This window comes from Catharus ustulatus, chromosome 31 (assembly GCF_009819885.2).
Source record: "Catharus ustulatus isolate bCatUst1 chromosome 31, bCatUst1.pri.v2, whole genome shotgun sequence".
Classification (NCBI taxonomy): domain Eukaryota; kingdom Metazoa; phylum Chordata; class Aves; order Passeriformes; family Turdidae; genus Catharus; species Catharus ustulatus.
In genome coordinates, this window is record NC_046251.1 from 1,600,350 (window position 1) to 1,618,268 (window position 17,919).

Genomic DNA, 17,919 nt, shown 5'->3' on the forward strand with positions numbered 1-17,919 from the left:
TCTTGCTTGGGGTCATGGTTGGAATGGGATTTGGGGACATTGGGGTGGATCCCTGAGGGTTTGGGGACACTGAGGTGGCTCTTGGGGCCTGGCACTCATCCTGCCCAGCACTGAGAGCCCCCAGACCCAAATAAATCCCCCAGGGTGGGGAATGAACGTCACTAAGTTGTCTGTTCTTGTTCTGCTCGGGGCTGTGATTAGAACGGGATTTGGGGACATTGGGGTGGATCCCTGAGCATTTGGGGACACTGAGGTGGCTCTTGGGGATTTGGGGACACTGAGGTGGCTCTTGGGGCCTTGTCCTCATCCTGTCCAGCACTGAGAGCCCCCAGACCCAAATAAACCCCCCAGGGTGGGGAATGAACCTCACAAACTTGTCTGTCCTTGTTCTTGCTTGGGGTTGTGGTTGGAACAGGATTTGGGGACACTGAGGTGACATGGAGGTGACACACACAGCCCCCAGACCCACCAGGACCAGTCCCCCATCCCCACGGGGTCCATGGGGCACAGGGAGACCCCAAAACCCCAGGGTGGACCCCCCCAAACCCCAGGAGGGTCCCTGTCCCACCCAGGAGGGACCCCCACCCCAAAATCCCCCCCCAAACACCCCCAAACCCCTCAAAGGGACCCCCCACCCATCAGAGACCCCCCCACCCATCAGAGACCCCCCAACCCCACAGGGGACCCCCCCAAGCCCCCCCAAATCTCACTCAGCTCTCCAGAAGCTTTTCCTCTTTATTGCAAACCCGGGGGGGTCCCCGAGCCCCCCCAGGACCCCCGGGTGGGGGGGGGGTGTTGGTGGCACCTGGGCCCTGCTGGGACCCCCCAGAGCCCCCCCAGGACCCCCCGGGGGGGGCAGGAATTTGGGGAGGGGGCTACATGACCTCGTAGCCGCTGCGGATCCCCCGCATGAGGCAGCAGGAGAAAACAACGCCCAGGACCTGGGGGGGACAGGGACAGGGACAGGGGTCAGTGACAATTGGGGACAGGGACAGGGGTCAGTGACACCTGGGGGGGACAGGGACAGGGACAGGGGTCAGTGACACTGGGGGGACAGGGACAGGGGTCAGTGACACCTGGGGGGGGACAGGGACAGGGACAGGGGTCAGTGACAATGTGGGGACAGGGACACTGGGGGGGACAGGGACAGGGGTCAGTGACAATGGGGGGGACAGGGGTCAGGGGTCAGTGACAATGACACTGGGGGGGACAGGGACAGGGGTCAGTGACAATGGGGGGGTCAGTGACAATGGGGGGGACAGGGACACTGGGGGGGACACAGGGACAGGGGTCAGTGACACTGGGGGGGACAGGGACAGGGGTCAGTGACAATTGGGGACAGGGACAGGGGTCAGGGACACTGGGGGGGACAGGGACACTGGGGGGGTTCAAATCTGGGGGGGACAGGGACACTGGGGAGACAGATCTGGGGGGGGTCACCCCACATTAAAGGGGTTCAGCCCAAACTCAAGGGGTCTCACACCTCATTTGAGGAGGGGTCTCAGCCCCACATTTGGGGAAGGGTCTCATCCCACACTGAAGAGAGTTCACTTCCACACTCAGGGGTCTCACCCCCATTTGGGGAGGGGTCTCACCCCCACATTTGGGGAGGGTCTCGCCCTACACTCAGGGTTCTCACTCCCCATTTGGGGAGGGGTCTCACCCCCCAATTGAGGAGGGTCTCACCCCACATTTGGGGAGGGGTCTCATCCCACACTCACAGGTCCCACCCCAAATTTTGGGGAGGGGTCTCAGCCCCCACTCAGGGATCTCACCCCTCATTTGGGGAGGGGTCTCAGCCCACACTCAGGAGTCTCACTCCAAATTTGGGGAGGGGTCTCACCCCCATTTAGGGAGGGATCTCAGCCCTACACTGAAGGGGGTTCAGCCCACACTCAGGGGGTCTCCCCCCATTTTGAGGAGGGGTCTCCCCCATTTTGAGGAGGGGTCTCTCCCCATTTGAGGAGGGGTCTCACCCCACACTCAGGGATCCCACCCCCATTTGAGGAGGGAACTCCTCTCATTTTGAGGAGGGGTCTCCCCCAGTTTGAGGAGGGGTCTCACCCCATTTTGAGGAGGGGTCTCCCCCATTTAAGGAAGGGCCTCACTCCCCCCATTTGGGGAGGGGTCTCACCCCATTTTGAGGAGGGGTCTCCCCCATTTTGAGGAGGGGTCTCCCCCCATTTTGAGGAGGGGTCTCCCCCATTTGAGGAGGGTCTCCCCCCATTTTGAGGAGGGGTCTCCCCCCAATTTGAGGAGGGGTCTCCTCCCATTTGAGGAGGGATCTCCCCCCATTTTGAGGAGGGGTCTCACCCCACACTCAGGGATCCCACCCCCATTTGAGGAGGGATCTCCCCCCAATTTGAGGAGGGGTCTCACCCCACACTCAGGGGTCTCACTCCCCATTTTGAGGAGGGTCTCCCCCCATTTTGAGGAGGGGTCTCCCCCATTTTGAGGAGGGCTCTCCCCCATTTTGAGGAGGGGTCTCCCCAATTTGAGGAGGGGTCTCCCCCATTTTGAGGAAGGGTCTCACCCCCATTTGAGGAGGGGTCTCTCCCCATTTGAGGAGGGCTCTCCCCCAATTTGAGGAGGGGTCTCCCCCCATTTGAGGAGGGGTCTCCCCCATTTGAGGAGGGGTCTCCCCATTTGAGGAGGGGTCTCACCCCCATTTGGGGAGGGGTCTCACCCCACACTCAGGGGTCTCACTCCCCATTTTGAGGAGGGGTCTCCCCCCATTTGAGGAGGGGTCTCCCCCCAATTTGAGGAAGGGTCTTCCCCCATTTTGAGGAGGGGTCTCCCCCATTTTGAGGAAGGGTCTTCCCCCATTTTGAGGAGGGGTCTCCCCCCATTTTGAGGAGGGGTCTCACCCCCATTTTGAGGAAGGGCCTCACCCCCATTTGAGGAGGGGTCTCCCCCCATTTGAGGAGGGGTCTCACCCCCATTTTGGGGAGGGGTCTCACCCCACACTCAGGGGTCTCACTCCCCATTTGGGTAGGGGTCTCCCCCCATTTTGAGGAGGGGTCTCCCCCATTTTGAGGAGGGGTCTCACCCCATTTTGAGAAGGGGTCTTGCCCCACATTTGAGGAGGGTCTCACCCCCCATTTGGGGAATGGTCTCATTCCTACACTCAGGGGTCTCCCCCAATTTGAGGAGGGGTCTCACCCCATTTTGAGGAGGGTCTCCCCCATTTGAGGAAGGGTCTCCCCAATTTGAGGAGGGGTCTCCCCCCATTTTGAGGAGGGGTCTCACCCCATTTTGAGGAGGGTCTCCCCCCATTTTGAGGAGGGGTCTCCCCCCATTTGAGGAGGGGTCTCACCCCCATTTTGGGGAGGGGTCTCACCCCACACTCAGGGTTCTCACTCCCCAATTTGAGGAGGGTCTCTCCCCATTTGAGGAGGGGTCTCACCCCACATTTGGGGAAGGTCTCACCCTACACTCAGGGGGTCTCACCCCACACTCAGGGGTCTCCCCCATTTTGAGGAGGGGTCTCACCCCCATTTTGAGGAGGGGTCTCACCCCCCATTTTGAGGAGGGGTCTCCCCAATTTGAGGAGGGGTCTCACCCCCACACTCAGGGGTCTCACCCCCAATTTGAGGAGGGGTCTCCCCCATTTTGAGGAGGGGTCTCACCTCGAAGAAGGCGATGCCCAGCGCCACGGCCGCCAGCACCACGATGTTCCTCCTGAGCCAGGACTCCAGGCTGGGCAGGCAGCCCTGGGGGGGCACGGGGGGGGTCAGGGGGATTGAGGAGGGGGCGATGGCAATTTGGGGAGGGGTCTCACCTTGTCAAACACCGTGGCCGGGCCGGGCCGGGCGTTGCAGGCCTCGCTGACCACCCGGCAGCAGGACCTGGGCACCGTCCGGTTCCCCACGCTCGCCCAGTCCGTGAAGTTGTTCACCCCACAGCAGGAAAACTGCCCCAAAAAACCCCTCAGCGACGGTTGGGGGGTGGTCTGCAACAGCAGCCCCCTCCCCAAATTGGGGGTGAGCCCCCCCAGCCTCACCTCCTGCTGGAAGGTGTCCAGGGCAGTGGCCAGCGCTGGGTCCTGCTCGTATCTCCTCATTGCCTCCCACAGCCCCTCCTCCACCAGCCCGTGCACCTGGGGGGGTCATTGGGGTCAGGGGGGGTCAGGGGGGGTCAGGGGGGTCAGGGGGGTGCGACCCCCGTGGGGGGTGGGGCAGGGACCCCCCACCTTGTCCTTGAAGACGTAGCCGGCGATGGCAGCGGCGAGCTCCACCAGGAAGATGAGGCTGAGCAGGAGGGCGAACTGGGGAGGGGGCACGGGGGGGTCACTGAGGGGTCTGGGGGGGTCATTGAGGGGTTTAAGGGGGTCACTGAGGGGTCTGGGGGGGTCTGGGGGGGGTCACAGAGGGGTCTGGGGGTGTCCCGGGGTGGGAGATCCCGGGGGGGGCTGGATCAGGGGTCTGGGGGGATCCCGGGGGTGTCCCGGTAGGGTTGGGGAGGGTCTCGGGGGGGTCCCGGGGTGTCCCCGGGGTGTCCCCGTGGGGTCGGGGAGGGGTCCCGGGGCTTGTCCCGATGAGGGGATGGGGCTGGGTCAGGGGTCCCGGGGGTTCAGGGGGTATCCCAGGGGTGTCCCGGGGGATCTCGGGAGGGGTCCCAGGTGTCCGGGGAGGTTGGGGAGGGGTCCCGGGTGTCCCGGCTGTCCCCAGGGAGGTTGGGGAGGGGTCCCAGGGGTGGTCCCGGGGTGTCCCAGGTGTGTCCTGGGTGTCCCGGGGGGGTTGGGGAGGGGTCCCAGGGGTGGTCCCGATGAGAGGATGGGGCTGGGTCAGGGGTCCCGGGGGTTCAGGGGGTGTCCCAGGGGTGTCCCGGGGGGGCTCGGGAGGGGTCCCAGGTGTCCGGGGAGGTTGGGGAGGGGTCCCGGGTGTCCCGGCTGTCCCCAGGGAGGTTGGGGAGGGGTCCCAGGGGTGGTCTCGGGGTGTCCCAGGTGTGTCCCGGGTGTCCCGGGGAGGTTGGGGAGGGGTCCCAGGGGTGGTCCCGATGAGGGGATGGGGCTGGGTCAGGGGTCTCGGGGGTTCAGGGGGTATCCCAGGGGTGTCCCGGGGAGGTCTGGGGGTGTCCCAGGTGTCCCGTGGGGTTGGGGAGGGGTCCCGGCTGTCCCGGGGGTGTCCCCAGGGGGTTGGGGAGGGGTCCCAGGGGTGGTCCCGATGAGGGGATGGGGCTGGGTCAGGGGTCCCGGGGGTTCAGGGGGTATCCCGGGGGTGTCCCCAGGGGGTTGGGGAGGGGTCCCGGGTGTCCGGGGAGGTTGGGGAGGGGTCCCGGCTGTCCCGGGGGGGTTGAGGAGGGGTCCCAGCTGTCCCGGGGATGTCCCCAGGGGTGTTGGGGAGGGGTCCCGGCTGTCCCATAAGGTTGGGGAGGGGTCCCGGGTGTCCCGGGGGGGCTGGGGAGGGGTCCCAGCTGTCCCGGGGGTTTGGGGAGGGGTCCCGGCTGTCCCCAGGGAGGTTGGGGAGGGGTCCCCAGGGGTTTGGGGAGGGGTCCCGGGTGTCCCGTGGGTGTTGGGGAGGGGTCCCGGCTGTCCCGTGGGGTTGGGGAGGGGTCCCGGCTGTCCCGGGGGGTTTGGGGAGGGGTCCCGGCTGTCCCCAGGGGCGCTGGGGAGGGGTCCCGAGTGTCCCGGGGAGGTCTGGGGGTGTCCCGGGGCTGTCCCAGGGGTTTTGGGGAGGGGTCCCGGCTGCCCCCCCTCACCGTGGTGACCATGCAGTAGCTCTCCCGCCAGGCCCCGCAGCAGCCCCAGAAGGAGGTGCAGAAGATGGCGACCCCCAGCACCACGACCCCCAGCGGGGTCCAGCTGGACGCGGCCACCGCGGCCACCGGGGCGCGGCCCAGGGCGAGCAGCGCATAGACCCCGACGGCGATCAGCGCCACGCCGCACACCTGGGGAGGGGGCGCGGGTCAGCGGGACCCCCGGGGCACAAACCCCCTCCTCAAATTCATCCCCGGGCAGAAACCCCCTCCTCAAATACTCCCCAGGGCACAAACCCCCTCCTCAAAAACCCCCCAGGGCAGAAACCCCCTCCTCAAATATCCCCCAGGGCAGAAACCGCCCCCCCAAATATCCCCCAGGGCAGAAACCGCCCCCCCCAAATATCCCCCAGGGCACAAACCCCCTCCTCAAATACCCCCCGGGGCACAAACCCCCTCCCCAGATATCCCCCAGGGCACAAACCCCCTCCTCAAATACCCCCGGGGCAGAAACCCCCTCCCCAGATATCCCCCAGGGCACAAACCCCCTCCCCAAATACCCCCGGGGCACAAACCCCCTCCTCAAATACCCCCGGGGCAGAAACCCCCTTCTCAAATACCCCCCAGGGCAGAAACCCCCTCCTCAAAAACCCCCCAGGGCAGAAACCCCCTCCCCAAATACCCCCCAGGGCAGAAACCCCCTCCCCAAATACCCCCCAGGGCAGAAACCCCCTCCCCAAACCCATCCCAGTGCAGAAACCCCCTCCTCAAATCTATCCCAGTGCAGAGCCCCCCTCCCCAAATATCCCCCAATGCAGAAACCATCCCCAGGGCATAAACCCCCTCCCCAAATACATCCCAGTGCAGAGCCCCCTCCCCAAATACTCCCCCCATTCCAGAAACCCCCCAGTGCAGAAACCCCTCCCCAAATCCCCCCCTCCATTCCAGAGCCCCCCTCCCCAAATCCATCCAAGTACAGAAACCCCCTCCCCAAATCCCCCCAATGCAGAAACCCCCTCCCTAAATCCATCCCATTGCAGAAACCCCCTCCCCAAATACCCCTCCCATTGCAGAGCCCCCTCCCCAAATCCATCCCAATGCAGAACCCCCCCAATGAAGAAACCCCCTCCCCAAATCCCCAAGTGCAGAAACCCCCTCCTCAAATCCTCATTACAGAAACCCCCTCCCCAAATCCCCCCCAAGTGCAGAAACCCCCTCCCCAAATACCCCTCTCAGTGCAGAGCCCCCTCCCCAAATCCATCCCAGTGCAGAAATCGCCCCCAAGTACGGAAACCCCCTCCCCAAATACCCCCAGTGCAGAAACCCCCTCCCCAAATACCCCCAGTGCAGAAACCCCCTCCCCAAATCCATCCCATTCCAGAGCCCCCTCCCAAATCCCCCCCATTCCAGAGCCCCCTCCCCAAATCCCCCCCATTCCAGAGCCCCCTCCCCAAATCCCCATTCCAGAAACCCCCTCCCCAAATCCCCCCCATTCCAGAACCCCCCTCCCCAAATCCATCCCAGGGCAGAAACTCCCCCAGTGCAGAAACCCCCTCCCCAAATACATCCCAGTGCAGAGCCCCCTCCCCAAATCCCCCTCCCATTCCAGAAACCCCCCAGTGCAGAAACCCCTCCCCAAATCCCGCCCTCCATTCCAGAGCCCCCCTCCCCAAATCCCCCCCATTGCAGAGCCCCCTCCCCAAATCCCCCCATTCCAGAGCCCCCTCCCCAAATCCCCGCGCCGCCGCTTTGGGGACAAACGCAGGGGCGGGGGCGGGGGGGGGACACCGGGGCAGCCCCCCCGGGGGAGGGGACACGGGAGGGGACAGCGCAGGAAGTCCGTCCTTCCGGCCACGCCAGAGCCGGGGGAGGGGGGCACTGACCCCGCTCGGGGGTCCCGCCGGTCCTGGGGGGGTCTGGGGGGGTTCATCCCACCGGGAACCCCCTCCCCAAAACGGGTCTGTGCCCCCCCGGAGCCCCCTCCCCACCCCGGGGTGCGCAAACAACGGGGGAAGGAGGGGGGGGAGCTGGGGGGGTTGGCACCGTGTCCCGCCGTGTCACCGTGCGTGTCACCGTGGGTGTCACCGTGTCACCGTGCGTGTCACCGTGTCACCGTGCGTGTCACCGTGTCCCCCCCCGTGTCCCCCGCCACTCCAGGGGTGACTCAGCCCCGGCGGCGCCACCAGGGGTGGGGACAGCCCCGTGCGGGCGGGGGGGGGGGCAGGAAAAGGGCCCCGTGTGTCCCCCCCCGTGTGTCCCCCCCCCCCCGTGTGTCCCCCCCCCGTGTCCCCCCCTTATCTCCCGCCTGTCCCCGCTGTCCCCTCCCGCTCCGGCCGTTGCTCTCGCCGCTCTTTCCTCACCCCGACTTCCCCAAACCCTCCCGGGGGTCCCCCCCTGTCCCCCCCCCGGGGGTCCCCAACCCCCCCCCGGGGGTCCCCAACCCCCCCCTCACCTTGTGACCCCCCCCCCCCCCCCCCCAATCCCCATCCCGGGACAGGATGTGGCTTCACCCAAAGCGACAACAACCCCCCCTCCCCTCCCCCCCCATCCCATCCCCCGCCGCACCGGGACCCCCCCCCAAAGCACCGGGACCCCCGAAATTGGGGGGGTGGGATTTGAGGAGGGGGCTCGGGGGTCCCGCCCGGTTCTCACCCAGAAGATGAAGTTGAAGAAGAAAACCAAGAACTTGACGCATTTCATTCCCCCCTCGATGGCCATGGCCCCTCCGTCCTGCGGAGCCGCCGCTCGGCTCAGCCCCGGAACCGGTACCGGTACCGATCCGAACCGAACCGAACCGAACCGAACCGCCGGCCGGGCCCCGCCCCGCTACCGGTACCGCTACCGGAACCTGCTACCGGCCCGGTCCTGCTCCAGCCGGCCTGGAGTCCCTCCTGGTGCTCCCGGTACCGCTCCCGGTGCTCCCGGTACCGCTCCCGGTGCTCCCGGTACCGCTCCCTCCCCGCTCCCGGTGCTCCCGGTGCCACTCCCGGTGCTCCCGGTGCCGCTCCCGCCTTCCCCCCGGTGCTCCCGGTACCGTTCCCTCCCCACTCCCGGTGCTCCCGGAGGTCCCGGTGCCACTCCCGGTGCTCCCGGTATCACTTTTCCCTACTCCCGGTGTTCCCGGTGCCGCTCCCTCCCAAGTCCCGGTCCCGGTCCCGGTTCCGGTGCTGCTTCACCCCCCGGTTCCGGAGCTCCCGGGGTTGCTCCCCCGCCCTGTCCCGGTCCCGTTCCCGTTCCCTCCCCACTCCCGGTGGTCCCGGTACCACTTTTCCCCACTCCCGGTGGTTCCGTTCCCGTTCCCTCCCCACTCCCGGTGGTCCCGTTCCCGTTCCCTCCCCGGTTCCCGGCGGTCCCGGTGCGGTTTCCCCCCACTCCCGGTGTCCCGGTACCGCCTCCCCCGGCTCCCCGCGGTCCCGGTGCCGGTCCCGGTCCCGGTTCCGGTCCCCACCCGGTCCGGCGCTGCCGCCGCTCCCGGTCCCGCTCACCGCCGCCCTTCCCCGATCATGTGACGGGGGCGAGTCGAGAGGGACACCGGGACCGCCCCGGGACCGCCCCGGGACCGGCACCGCCCCCCCGGCCCGGAGGGACACGGGCGGCTCAGAGGGTCCCTTTATTGGGGGGGACACGGGGGGGACACGGGGGGGACATCGAGGGGACATGGGGGGGCACCGAGGGGACATGAGGGGGACACCGAGGAGACACGGGGGGACACCGAGGGGACACGGGGGGGACACCGAGAGGACACGGGGGGGACACGGGGGGACATCGAGGGGGCACGGGGGGGACACCGAGAGGACACGGGGGGGACACCGAGGGGACACCGGGGGTCCCACGCAGGGGATCCGGGACTCCGAGCTCCAACCGCGCCCCGCACCGAGGTCTCTGTCACCCCCCGACCCCAAACTCGGGGGTCTCTGTCACACACTCGGGGGTCCCTGTCACCCCCTGACCCCGCACCGGGGTCTCTGTCACACCCACCCCAAATCCAGGGGTCCCAGACCCCCCTGATCCTCCACCCAGGGGTCCCTGTCACCCCCTGATCCAGCACCCAGGTGTCCCTGTCACTCCCCGACCCCAAACTCAGGGGTCCTTGTCACCCCCTGACCCCTCACCCAGGAGTCACTGTCACCCCCCGACCCCTCACCCAGGGGTGTCCCCGCTGTCCCCCTGTCTTTGGTCCCTGCCACCCTGGTCCTGCACCCCAAGGTCCTCGGGACCCCCCACCCTTAACCCGGGGTCCCAGCCCCTCCTGACCCCCTAAACCGGGGTCTCAGCCCCCCAAATCTCCCAACCCCGGGGTCTCAGCCCTCCAAATCTCCCACCCCAGTGTCCCCCAGCCCCTCCTGACCCCACATCCCGGGGGTCCCAGCCCCTCCTGACCCCCTAACCCGGGGTCTCAGCCCCCAAATCTCCCACCCCCGGGGTCCCAGCCCCCCCAAATCCCCCACCCCAGTGTCCCCCAACCCCTCCTGACCCCATCCCGAGGGTCCCAGCCCCTCCTGACCCCCTACTCCAACCCCCCCAGCCCCCCAAATCTCCCATCCCCGGGGTCCCAGCCCCCCAAATCCCACACCCCGGGGTCCCAGCCCCCCAAATTCCCCACCCCATTGTCCCCCAACACCTCCTGACCCCCCATCCCCGGGGTCCCAGCCCCCCATACCCCACAGTCGGGGTCTCAGCCCCCCAAATCTCCCACCCCCGGGGTCTCAGCCCCCCCATACCCCCACCCCCGAGGTCCCAGCCCCCCCCCGCCCCCAATGTCCCCCCCGGTGTCACAACCCCCGCAGCTCTCCCAGCGCTGCCAGCACTGCCCGCAGGTGCTGGGGGTGCACGAAAGCCACGAGCCCCTCGCTGTTCGCCCACCGCTCTGGCCCCGCTCGCCCCTCCCGGGGTCGGTGATAAACCAGCTCGGGGGGGTCCCCGGTGTCGCCCCCCTCCCTCTGTGCCCGCAGCGCCCCCTCCAAGGCCACCACGCCCCCGCCCAGGGCTCGCAGGATGGCGTGGGGGGCACACGAGTCCCAGGCGAAGGTGGTGGCCTGCGACAGCACGAAGGCGTCCGCCAGCCCCAGCGCCACGCAGAGCAGTTTGTAACCGGCCCCGGCTGCGAAGAGCGGGGGACCCCCGCCCAAAGAGCCCAGAGCCCCCCGGACCGCCGCCCCCTCGGCCCGGCTCAGCACCACGCGGGGACACGGCCGGGGAGCGGGGGGGGACAGCGAGCACAGCCGGGTGTCACCGTGGGCCACCCCCCAGTGGTAGCGACCCTGCCACCTGCGGGGAGGGGAGGGGTCAGAGGGGGGGGTGGGGTGGGGGGCAGGGGTTATGGGGGGACAGAGAGTCCGGGATGAGGGATTTGGGGGGGTGGGAGACGCGGGATGGGGGATTTGGGGGGTGGGAGACGCGGGATGGGGGGTATGGAGGGCATAGGGACCCCGGGGTGGGGGGTCAGGGGTGACAGGGACCCCAGGGTGAGGGGTTTGAGGGGCTGTGGGGGGTTGGGACCCCCAGGGTGGGGGTTCAGGGGGGACAGGGACCCCAGGGTGGGGGGTTTGAGGGGGTGTGGGGGTGTTGGGACCCTGCGGGATGAGGGATTTGGGGGGCATGGGGACCCCAGGGTGAGGGGTATGGGGTGACAGGGACCCCAGGGTGGGGGGTCAGGGGTGACAGGGACCCCAGGGTGGGGGGTTTGAGAGGGTGTGAGGGGGTTGGGACCCCCAGAGGGGCAGATAGGGGAGGATGGAGACCCCGGGGTGGGGGGTCAGGAGGAATGGGGATCCCAGGGTGAGGGGTATGGGGGGGACAGGGACCAGGGTGGGATGGCCTGGGACCCCCAGGGTGTGGGGTAGAGGGGAATGGGGACACCAAGGTGAAGGGTCAGGGGGATCAGGGACCCCAGGGTGCAGGATCAGGGGTGTCAGGGATCTCGGGGTGCAGGGCCAGGGGTGGCAGGGACCCCCAGTGCAGGGTTTGGGGTGTCAGGGACCCCAGGGTGCAGGATCAGGGACCCCGGGGTGCAGGGTTTGGGGTATCAGGGATCCCGGGGTGCAGGTTCAGGGGTGTCAGGGATCTCGGGGTGCGGGGTTTGGGGTGTCAGGGAGGCCAGGACACAAGTTCAGGGGTGTCAGGGATCTCGGGGTGCCGGGTTTGGGGTGTCAGGGACCCCAGGACACAGGTTCAGGGGTGTCAGGGACCCCCAGTGCAGGATTTGGGGTGTCAGGGATCTTGGGGTGCGGGCTCAGGGGTGTCAGGGATCTCGAGGTGCAGAGTTTGGGGTGTCAGGGACCCCCAGTGCAGGGTTTGGGGTGTCAGGGACCCCAGGACACAGGTTCAGGGGTGTCAGGGATTTCAGGGTGCAGGTTCAGGGGTGTCAGTGATCTCGAGGTGCCGGCTCCGGCCGTACCTGCGGCTCTGGGGGTCCCTCTGGAAGAAGGGCTCGTTGATGACCCCCAGCACGGGGACCCCGGTGCTGCGTTCAAAGGCCCCCACGAGCACCAGGGCCGAGCGCAGCCCCCCGGGCGCGACCCCATCCACAGCGGCCACGTCCTCACGGCCCGCGATGAACTCGTTGGTGGAGTCTGGGGGGGTTTGCCCGGGGGGCTGGGGGCTGGGCCTGGGCCCCTCCCAGCCCACAGTCCCTGGTGCTGTTCCCATCTCTGTCCCTGTTCCTGTTTCTATTCCCTCTATTCCATCCTGTCCCATTCCCTGACCCTGTCCCTGTCCCCATCCCTGTCCCTGTCCGTGTCCCTGTTTCTATCCCCTCCATCCCATCCCCTCCATCCCATCCCGTCCCCATCCCTGTCCCCATTCCCGTCCCATCCCAGTCCCCATCCCAGCGTACAGTCCCTGTCCCATCCCTGTCCCCATCCCTGTCCCTATTCCTGTCCCTGTCCCCATCCTGTCCCAGTCCCTGCTCTCATACCTGTCCCTGTCCCCTCCTGCCCTTGTCCCCTCCCGTCCCTGTTCCCATCTCTGTCCCTGTTCCTGTCCCCATCCCTGTCCCTGTCCTTGTTTGTATCCCCTCCATCCCATCCCCATTCCCGCCCCTGTCCCCACTCCTGTCCCCTCCTGTCCCTGTCCCGTCCCATCCCTGTCCCTGTTCTCATACCTGTCCCTGTCCCTGTTTGTGTCCCATCCCATCCCCTCCATCCCGTCCCATCCCTGTCCCCACCCCTGTCCCTGTCCCCTCCGGTCGCTGTCCCCACCCCACCCCATCCCCCCCAGCCCCTCACCAATGGGGTCTATCCAGATTCCCAGCTCCCCCGGGGACACTCCGGGGTCGATGCCGGCCAGCTCCGTGTCCCCAAGTGTCACCTCCCTGTGCACGGTCTGTGCCAGCAGCTCGGCCGCCCTCGCGTGCTCGGGGCCCAGCACGGCCAGCAGCAGGGCGGCCGTGTCACCAGGGGTGGCACCGACCCGCACTGTCACCGTGCCACCTGCGGGGACCCCGCGTCAGCCAGGGACACGGCACAGACCCGCACTGTCACCGTGCCACCTCCCCCATCAGCCAGGGACACAACACAGGGACCCCCGGGGTGACACCGACCCGCACTGTCACCGTGCCACCTGCGGGGACACCGCGTCAGCCACAGGGACACGGCACAGACCCGCACTGTCACCGTGCCACCTGCGGGGACCCCGCGTCAGCCACAGGGACACGGCACAGGGACCCCCGGGGTGACACCGACCCGCACTGTCACCGTGCCACCTGCCGGGACCCCGCGTCAGCCAGGGACACGGCACCGACCCGCACTGTCACCGTGCCACCTGCGGGGACACCGCGTCAGCCACAGGGACACGGCACAGACCCGCACTGTCACCGTGCCACCTCCCACATCAGCCACAGGGACACGGGACAGGGACCCCCGGAGTGGCACAGACCAGCAGTGTCACCGTGCCACCTCCCCCATCAGCCACAGGGACACGGCACAGGGACCCCCGACTCTGCCACGGCCCCACTGACCCCGGTGTGGGGACCCTGGGACACGGGGACACGGGGCAGGGTGACACTGGGATATGGGGACATGGGACACAGGAACCCTCTCCTCAGCCTTGGCCCCAGGTCCCCACTGATGTCCCCACCCCACTGTCCCCGCTGTCCCCACACTGTCCCGCTGTCCCCACTGTCCCCGCTATCCCCACTGTCCCCGCTGTCCCGTTGTCCCCGCTGTCCCACACTGTCCCCGCTGTCCCACACTGTCCCCGCTGTCCCCACACTGTCCCCGCTGCCTCCACTGTCCCCACACCGTCCCCGCTGTCCCGTTGTCCCCGCTGTCCCCACACTGTCCCCGCGCTGTCCCCGCACTGTCCCCACACTGTCCCCGCTGTCCCCACACTGTCCCCGTTGTCCCCGCTGTCCCCACACTGTCCCCACACTGTCCCCGCTGTCCCGCTGTCCCCGCTGTCCCCACACTGTCCCCACACTGTCCCCACACTGTCCCACACTGTCCCTACACTGTCCCCGCTGTCCCCGCTGTCCCCACTGTCCCCACACTGTCCCCACTGTCCCCACACTGTCCCCACACTGTCCCCCTGTCCCCACACTGTCCCACACTGTCCCCGCTGTCCCCGCACTGTCCCCACACTGTCTCCCTGTCCCCACACTGTCCCCGCTGTCCCGTCGTCCCACACTGTCCCCACACTGTCTCCCTGTCCCCCCGCTGTCCCCGCTGTCCCCACACTGTCCCGCTGACCCCACACTGTCCCACACTGTCCCCCCGCTGTCCCCGCTGTCCCCACACTGTCCCCGCTGTCCCGTTGTCCCCGCTGTCCCCACACTGTCCCCCCTGTCCCCGCTGTCCCCGCTGTCCCCACACTGTCCCCGCTGTCCCCGCTGTCCCCGCTGTCCCGCTGTCCCCACTCACCCTCCGCGTCCCTGAACTCGTTGGACTCCTCCCCGTGGATGTGTCCCCGGAGCTCGGGGAACTGAGGGGACACCGCGGGGACACCGGGGGGGGCTCAGGGGGGGCTCGGGCGGTGCCACCTCCCCTGGGCCACCCCGGGGCTGTCCCCACCTGTGTCCCCAGGTCGTGTTTGATGACCTCCTGGATCAGGACATCCGCCAGCGTTTTGAAGTCCTGCAGGAACCGCGCGTTCCGCTCCGGGCCCGTCTTCTCGGCCACCAGCAGGCGGAAGAGCGGCTCCTCCGCCCGGCACAGCCGCGCCACCTCCGCCGCCTTCTGCGACACCGCCACCAGCGCGGCCAGCAGCCCCGACATGGCCGCGACAGCCGCGACAGCCGCGACACACAGCGCGACAGACAGGGGGACACCTGGAGGGGCGGCGGGGTCAGGGGCGCGCCCCGGAATTGTCACAAATGTGGAGGGGGAGGGTGGGGAGGGGGGGTTTGGGGACAGGGGGACACTGGGAGTGGGGACATGGACATTGGGGATGTGGGGACAGGGGGATTTGGGGACAGGGGGACACTGGGAGTGGGGACATGGACATGGGGATGTGGGGACAGGGGGACACTGGGAGTGGGGACATGGACATGGGGACGTGGACATTGGGATTTGGGGACAGGGGGACACAGGGACATGGGGACAGAGTAACATTGGAATTTTGGGACAGGGGACACTGGGAGTGGGGACAGGGGGATTTGGGGACAGGGAGACACAGGGAGTGGGGACATGGACATGGGGACATGGACATGGGGATGTGGGGACAAGGGAACACTGGAATTTGGGGACAGGGGGACACTGGGAGTGGGGACACTGGGACATGGGGACATGGACAAGGGGATGTGGGCACTGGGATTTGGGGACAGGGGGATTTGGGGACAGGGGGACACTGGGACATGGGGACACTGGGACATGGGGATGTGGGCACTGGGATTTGGGGACAGGGCGACACTGGGAGTGGGGACAGGGGGACAAAGGGACATGGGGACAGGGGGACATTGGAATTTGGGGACAGGGGCATGCGGATGTGGGGCCATGGGGACAGGGTGACACGGGGACACAACTGTGGAGACAGGGGGGACGTGGGAACGTAGGGGTGCGGGGACACGGGACACGCGGGTTTGGGGACACGGGGACAGTGAGGATGTGGATTTGGGCACAAGGGGACACGGGGACAGGGGGACACGCGGGTGGCGGCCATGTGAACACGGGCACAAGGGGGACACGGGGACACAAAGACGCGGCCACACGGCCACGGGGAAATGGCCACGGCGCTGCGGCTGCGGGGACACGGGGCTGTCCCCAGCGTGTCCCCGCCAGGGGGTGGCTCTGTCCCGCGGGGACAGGAAGCGCTCGGGCCGGGGGGGTCCCCGCTGTCCCCCCGGAAGGCGCGGCCCCCCCGGAACGGTCCCGGAACGGCCCCAAACTCCCCCCCCTCCGCCACCCCCCCGCGCAGGGGACACCCCCCAGAGCGGGTCCCCACCCCTGGGGACACCCCGGGGACCCTCGGGGACCCTCGGGGCCGCCCCCCGCCCGCGCTGCCGTTACCGGGGCCGCTGACAGCTCCTGCGGGCAGCCCGTGGGCGGGGACGGGGCCGCGTCACTGCCGCGCTTAACCCGCTCGCTGCCAGAGCCCCGCGAGCCCCGGGTCACAGCGGAGTGCGGGGACACCGCGGGGCGTCGCGACACCCCCGGGGAGGGGACAAAGCGGGACGCGACCCCTCCCCCCAAAATCCCACCGCTTCCCAGGGTGGTGACACGGGTGACACCGTGGCGGCGGGGGACGCTCGGTGGCGGTGCGGGGGTCCCGTGTCGCGTGTCGCGTGTCGCGTGTCCCCAAAGCGCCCCCGCTGCAGTTCCGCCCCTCGCCGCGGGGGGGAGCTCTGCCCGAGCGCTGCGGTACCGGCACCGCCCCCCCCCCCCCAGGACCGGGGGGCAACGGGGCCGCTCCCCCCCCCCCAAAACCCACCGGGACCCCCCCATGGCCGTGTGTGCCCCCCGGGACAGCCCTCCCGAGCCCCCCTGCCCGGGGGTTCTTGCCCTCTCCATGGTTCTGATGGGGCAGGAAATGTGGGGGGGGTTCCTGGTCAGCCGGGGGGTCCCCACGATGATCTCGGGGCCGGGGTCCCCTCGTTTCTCCCCCGGCTCCTCCGGAAAGCGCTGCCCGGTGCCGGTGAGGGGTGAGCGGGCTCCCCCTGTACCCCCCCAGAGCGACCCCCGTGACCCCCGGGGGTCCCCGTGCCCCCCAAGCCGGGGCCGGGTTGGGATGTCCCTGTCCCTGTCCCTGTCCCTGTCCCTGTCCCTGTCCCTGTCCCTCCTGCAGCCCAGCACTCTCCGGACTGGGCAGCCTCCCACCCCCTCCCCGAGTTTCAGCCCCCTCGGGGGTCCCCAAGCCCCCCGAACTCCCGGCCGGGCACCGCTGGGCCGGGATCTGCCGGTCCCGGTCCGTTCTGGAAGCTCCCGGTGCTCCTGCAGCGCTTCCCGGTGCCAGGCTGCTCCCAGAGCGGGCACTGTGACCCCCTCCCCACCCCCGGGGGTCTCCGAGCCCCCCAAAGTCCGATCTGGACACCCCCGGGCCGGGCTGTGCCGGTGCCGGTCCCTCCCGGAGCGATGCTCCCGCAGCGTTTCCCAGCTCCAGGATGCTCCAGCCCCGGCAGCTTCACCCCCTCCCCGAGTTTAACCCCCCCGGGGGTCTCCGAGCCCCCCAACTCCCGTCCGGCCACCCCCGGGCCGGGCTCTGCCGGTGCCGCTCCGTTCTGGAAGCTCCGCTTGGCGGAACCGGCGGCTCCCCGGTTGTGCGGGGCCGGTACCGGGGGGGTGGGGGGGGGCTCCGGGAGGTTTGGGGGGGGGGGTCCCGCACTTGCCGGGACGCGCATCCATCCCGCCGCACTTGCCGGGAGCCGGGGCCGCCCCCCGAGCCCCCCCCGAGGCGAGGGGCGGGCAGGGGGTGCCCGAGCGCACCGGGCGGCGCCGGGGCCGTTCCCGGGGCTCGGGGGGCCGGCGGCGGCTGGTGCCAAGCCCCTGCCAGAACCTCTTTTGTGCGCCCGCAGCCAATCAAGGCCGCTGACGACACACTTCTCTTGGGGTATAAAACCCCGGGGCCGCCGCTACCGCCGCTTTTTTTCATCCCCCCCCCCCCTTCGGCCCCCCCCGGGGTCCCCGCTCCCCGCCCCCGCCGCCGTTACCGCCTTCCCCCCCCTTGCGCGCTGCGGTGGAAGCGGGGCGGGGGGGCGGCCCGGTGGGGAAGGGTTTGCTTATTTTATTTATTTTTTTTATTATTATTTTTTTTCCCCTCCCTCTTTTTTTTTTCTTTTTCTGTGTTTTTTTT

The 17,919-nt window shown here is 68.4% G+C and overlaps 2 protein-coding genes across 3 annotated transcripts; both read right to left on the minus strand.

Moving 5' to 3' along the window:
• Positions 1 to 717: 717 nt before the first annotated feature.
• CD63 (CD63 molecule) lies at positions 718 to 9,246 on the minus strand. The gene is made up of 8 exons (XM_033083403.1): positions 9,146 to 9,246; positions 8,350 to 8,427; positions 5,701 to 5,889; positions 4,193 to 4,267; positions 4,004 to 4,099; positions 3,782 to 3,913; positions 3,630 to 3,713; positions 718 to 941 (listed from the first exon to the last, which is right to left on the minus strand). The coding sequence occupies exons 2-8, from the start codon at positions 8,413 to 8,415 to the stop codon at positions 876 to 878; spliced, it is 708 nt and encodes a 235-aa protein (XP_032939294.1). The 5' UTR covers positions 8,416 to 8,427; positions 9,146 to 9,246; the 3' UTR covers positions 718 to 875.
• A 1,210-nt stretch (positions 9,247 to 10,456) lies between these two features.
• Positions 10,457 to 16,156, minus strand: INPP1 (inositol polyphosphate-1-phosphatase). 2 transcript variants are annotated; one of them, XM_033083400.2, is made up of 5 exons: positions 16,140 to 16,156; positions 14,706 to 14,962; positions 14,556 to 14,616; positions 12,095 to 12,269; positions 10,457 to 10,965 (listed from the first exon to the last, which is right to left on the minus strand). In XM_033083400.2, the coding sequence occupies exons 2-5, from the start codon at positions 14,907 to 14,909 to the stop codon at positions 10,470 to 10,472; spliced, it is 936 nt and encodes a 311-aa protein (XP_032939291.1). In that variant the 5' UTR covers positions 14,910 to 14,962; positions 16,140 to 16,156; the 3' UTR covers positions 10,457 to 10,469. The 2 variants fall into 2 exon arrangements, with proteins under 2 accessions (XP_032939291.1, XP_032939290.1); XM_033083399.1 differs by lacking the exon at positions 16,140 to 16,156 and adding an exon at positions 12,924 to 13,127.
• Positions 16,157 to 17,919: the final 1,763 nt, after the last annotated feature.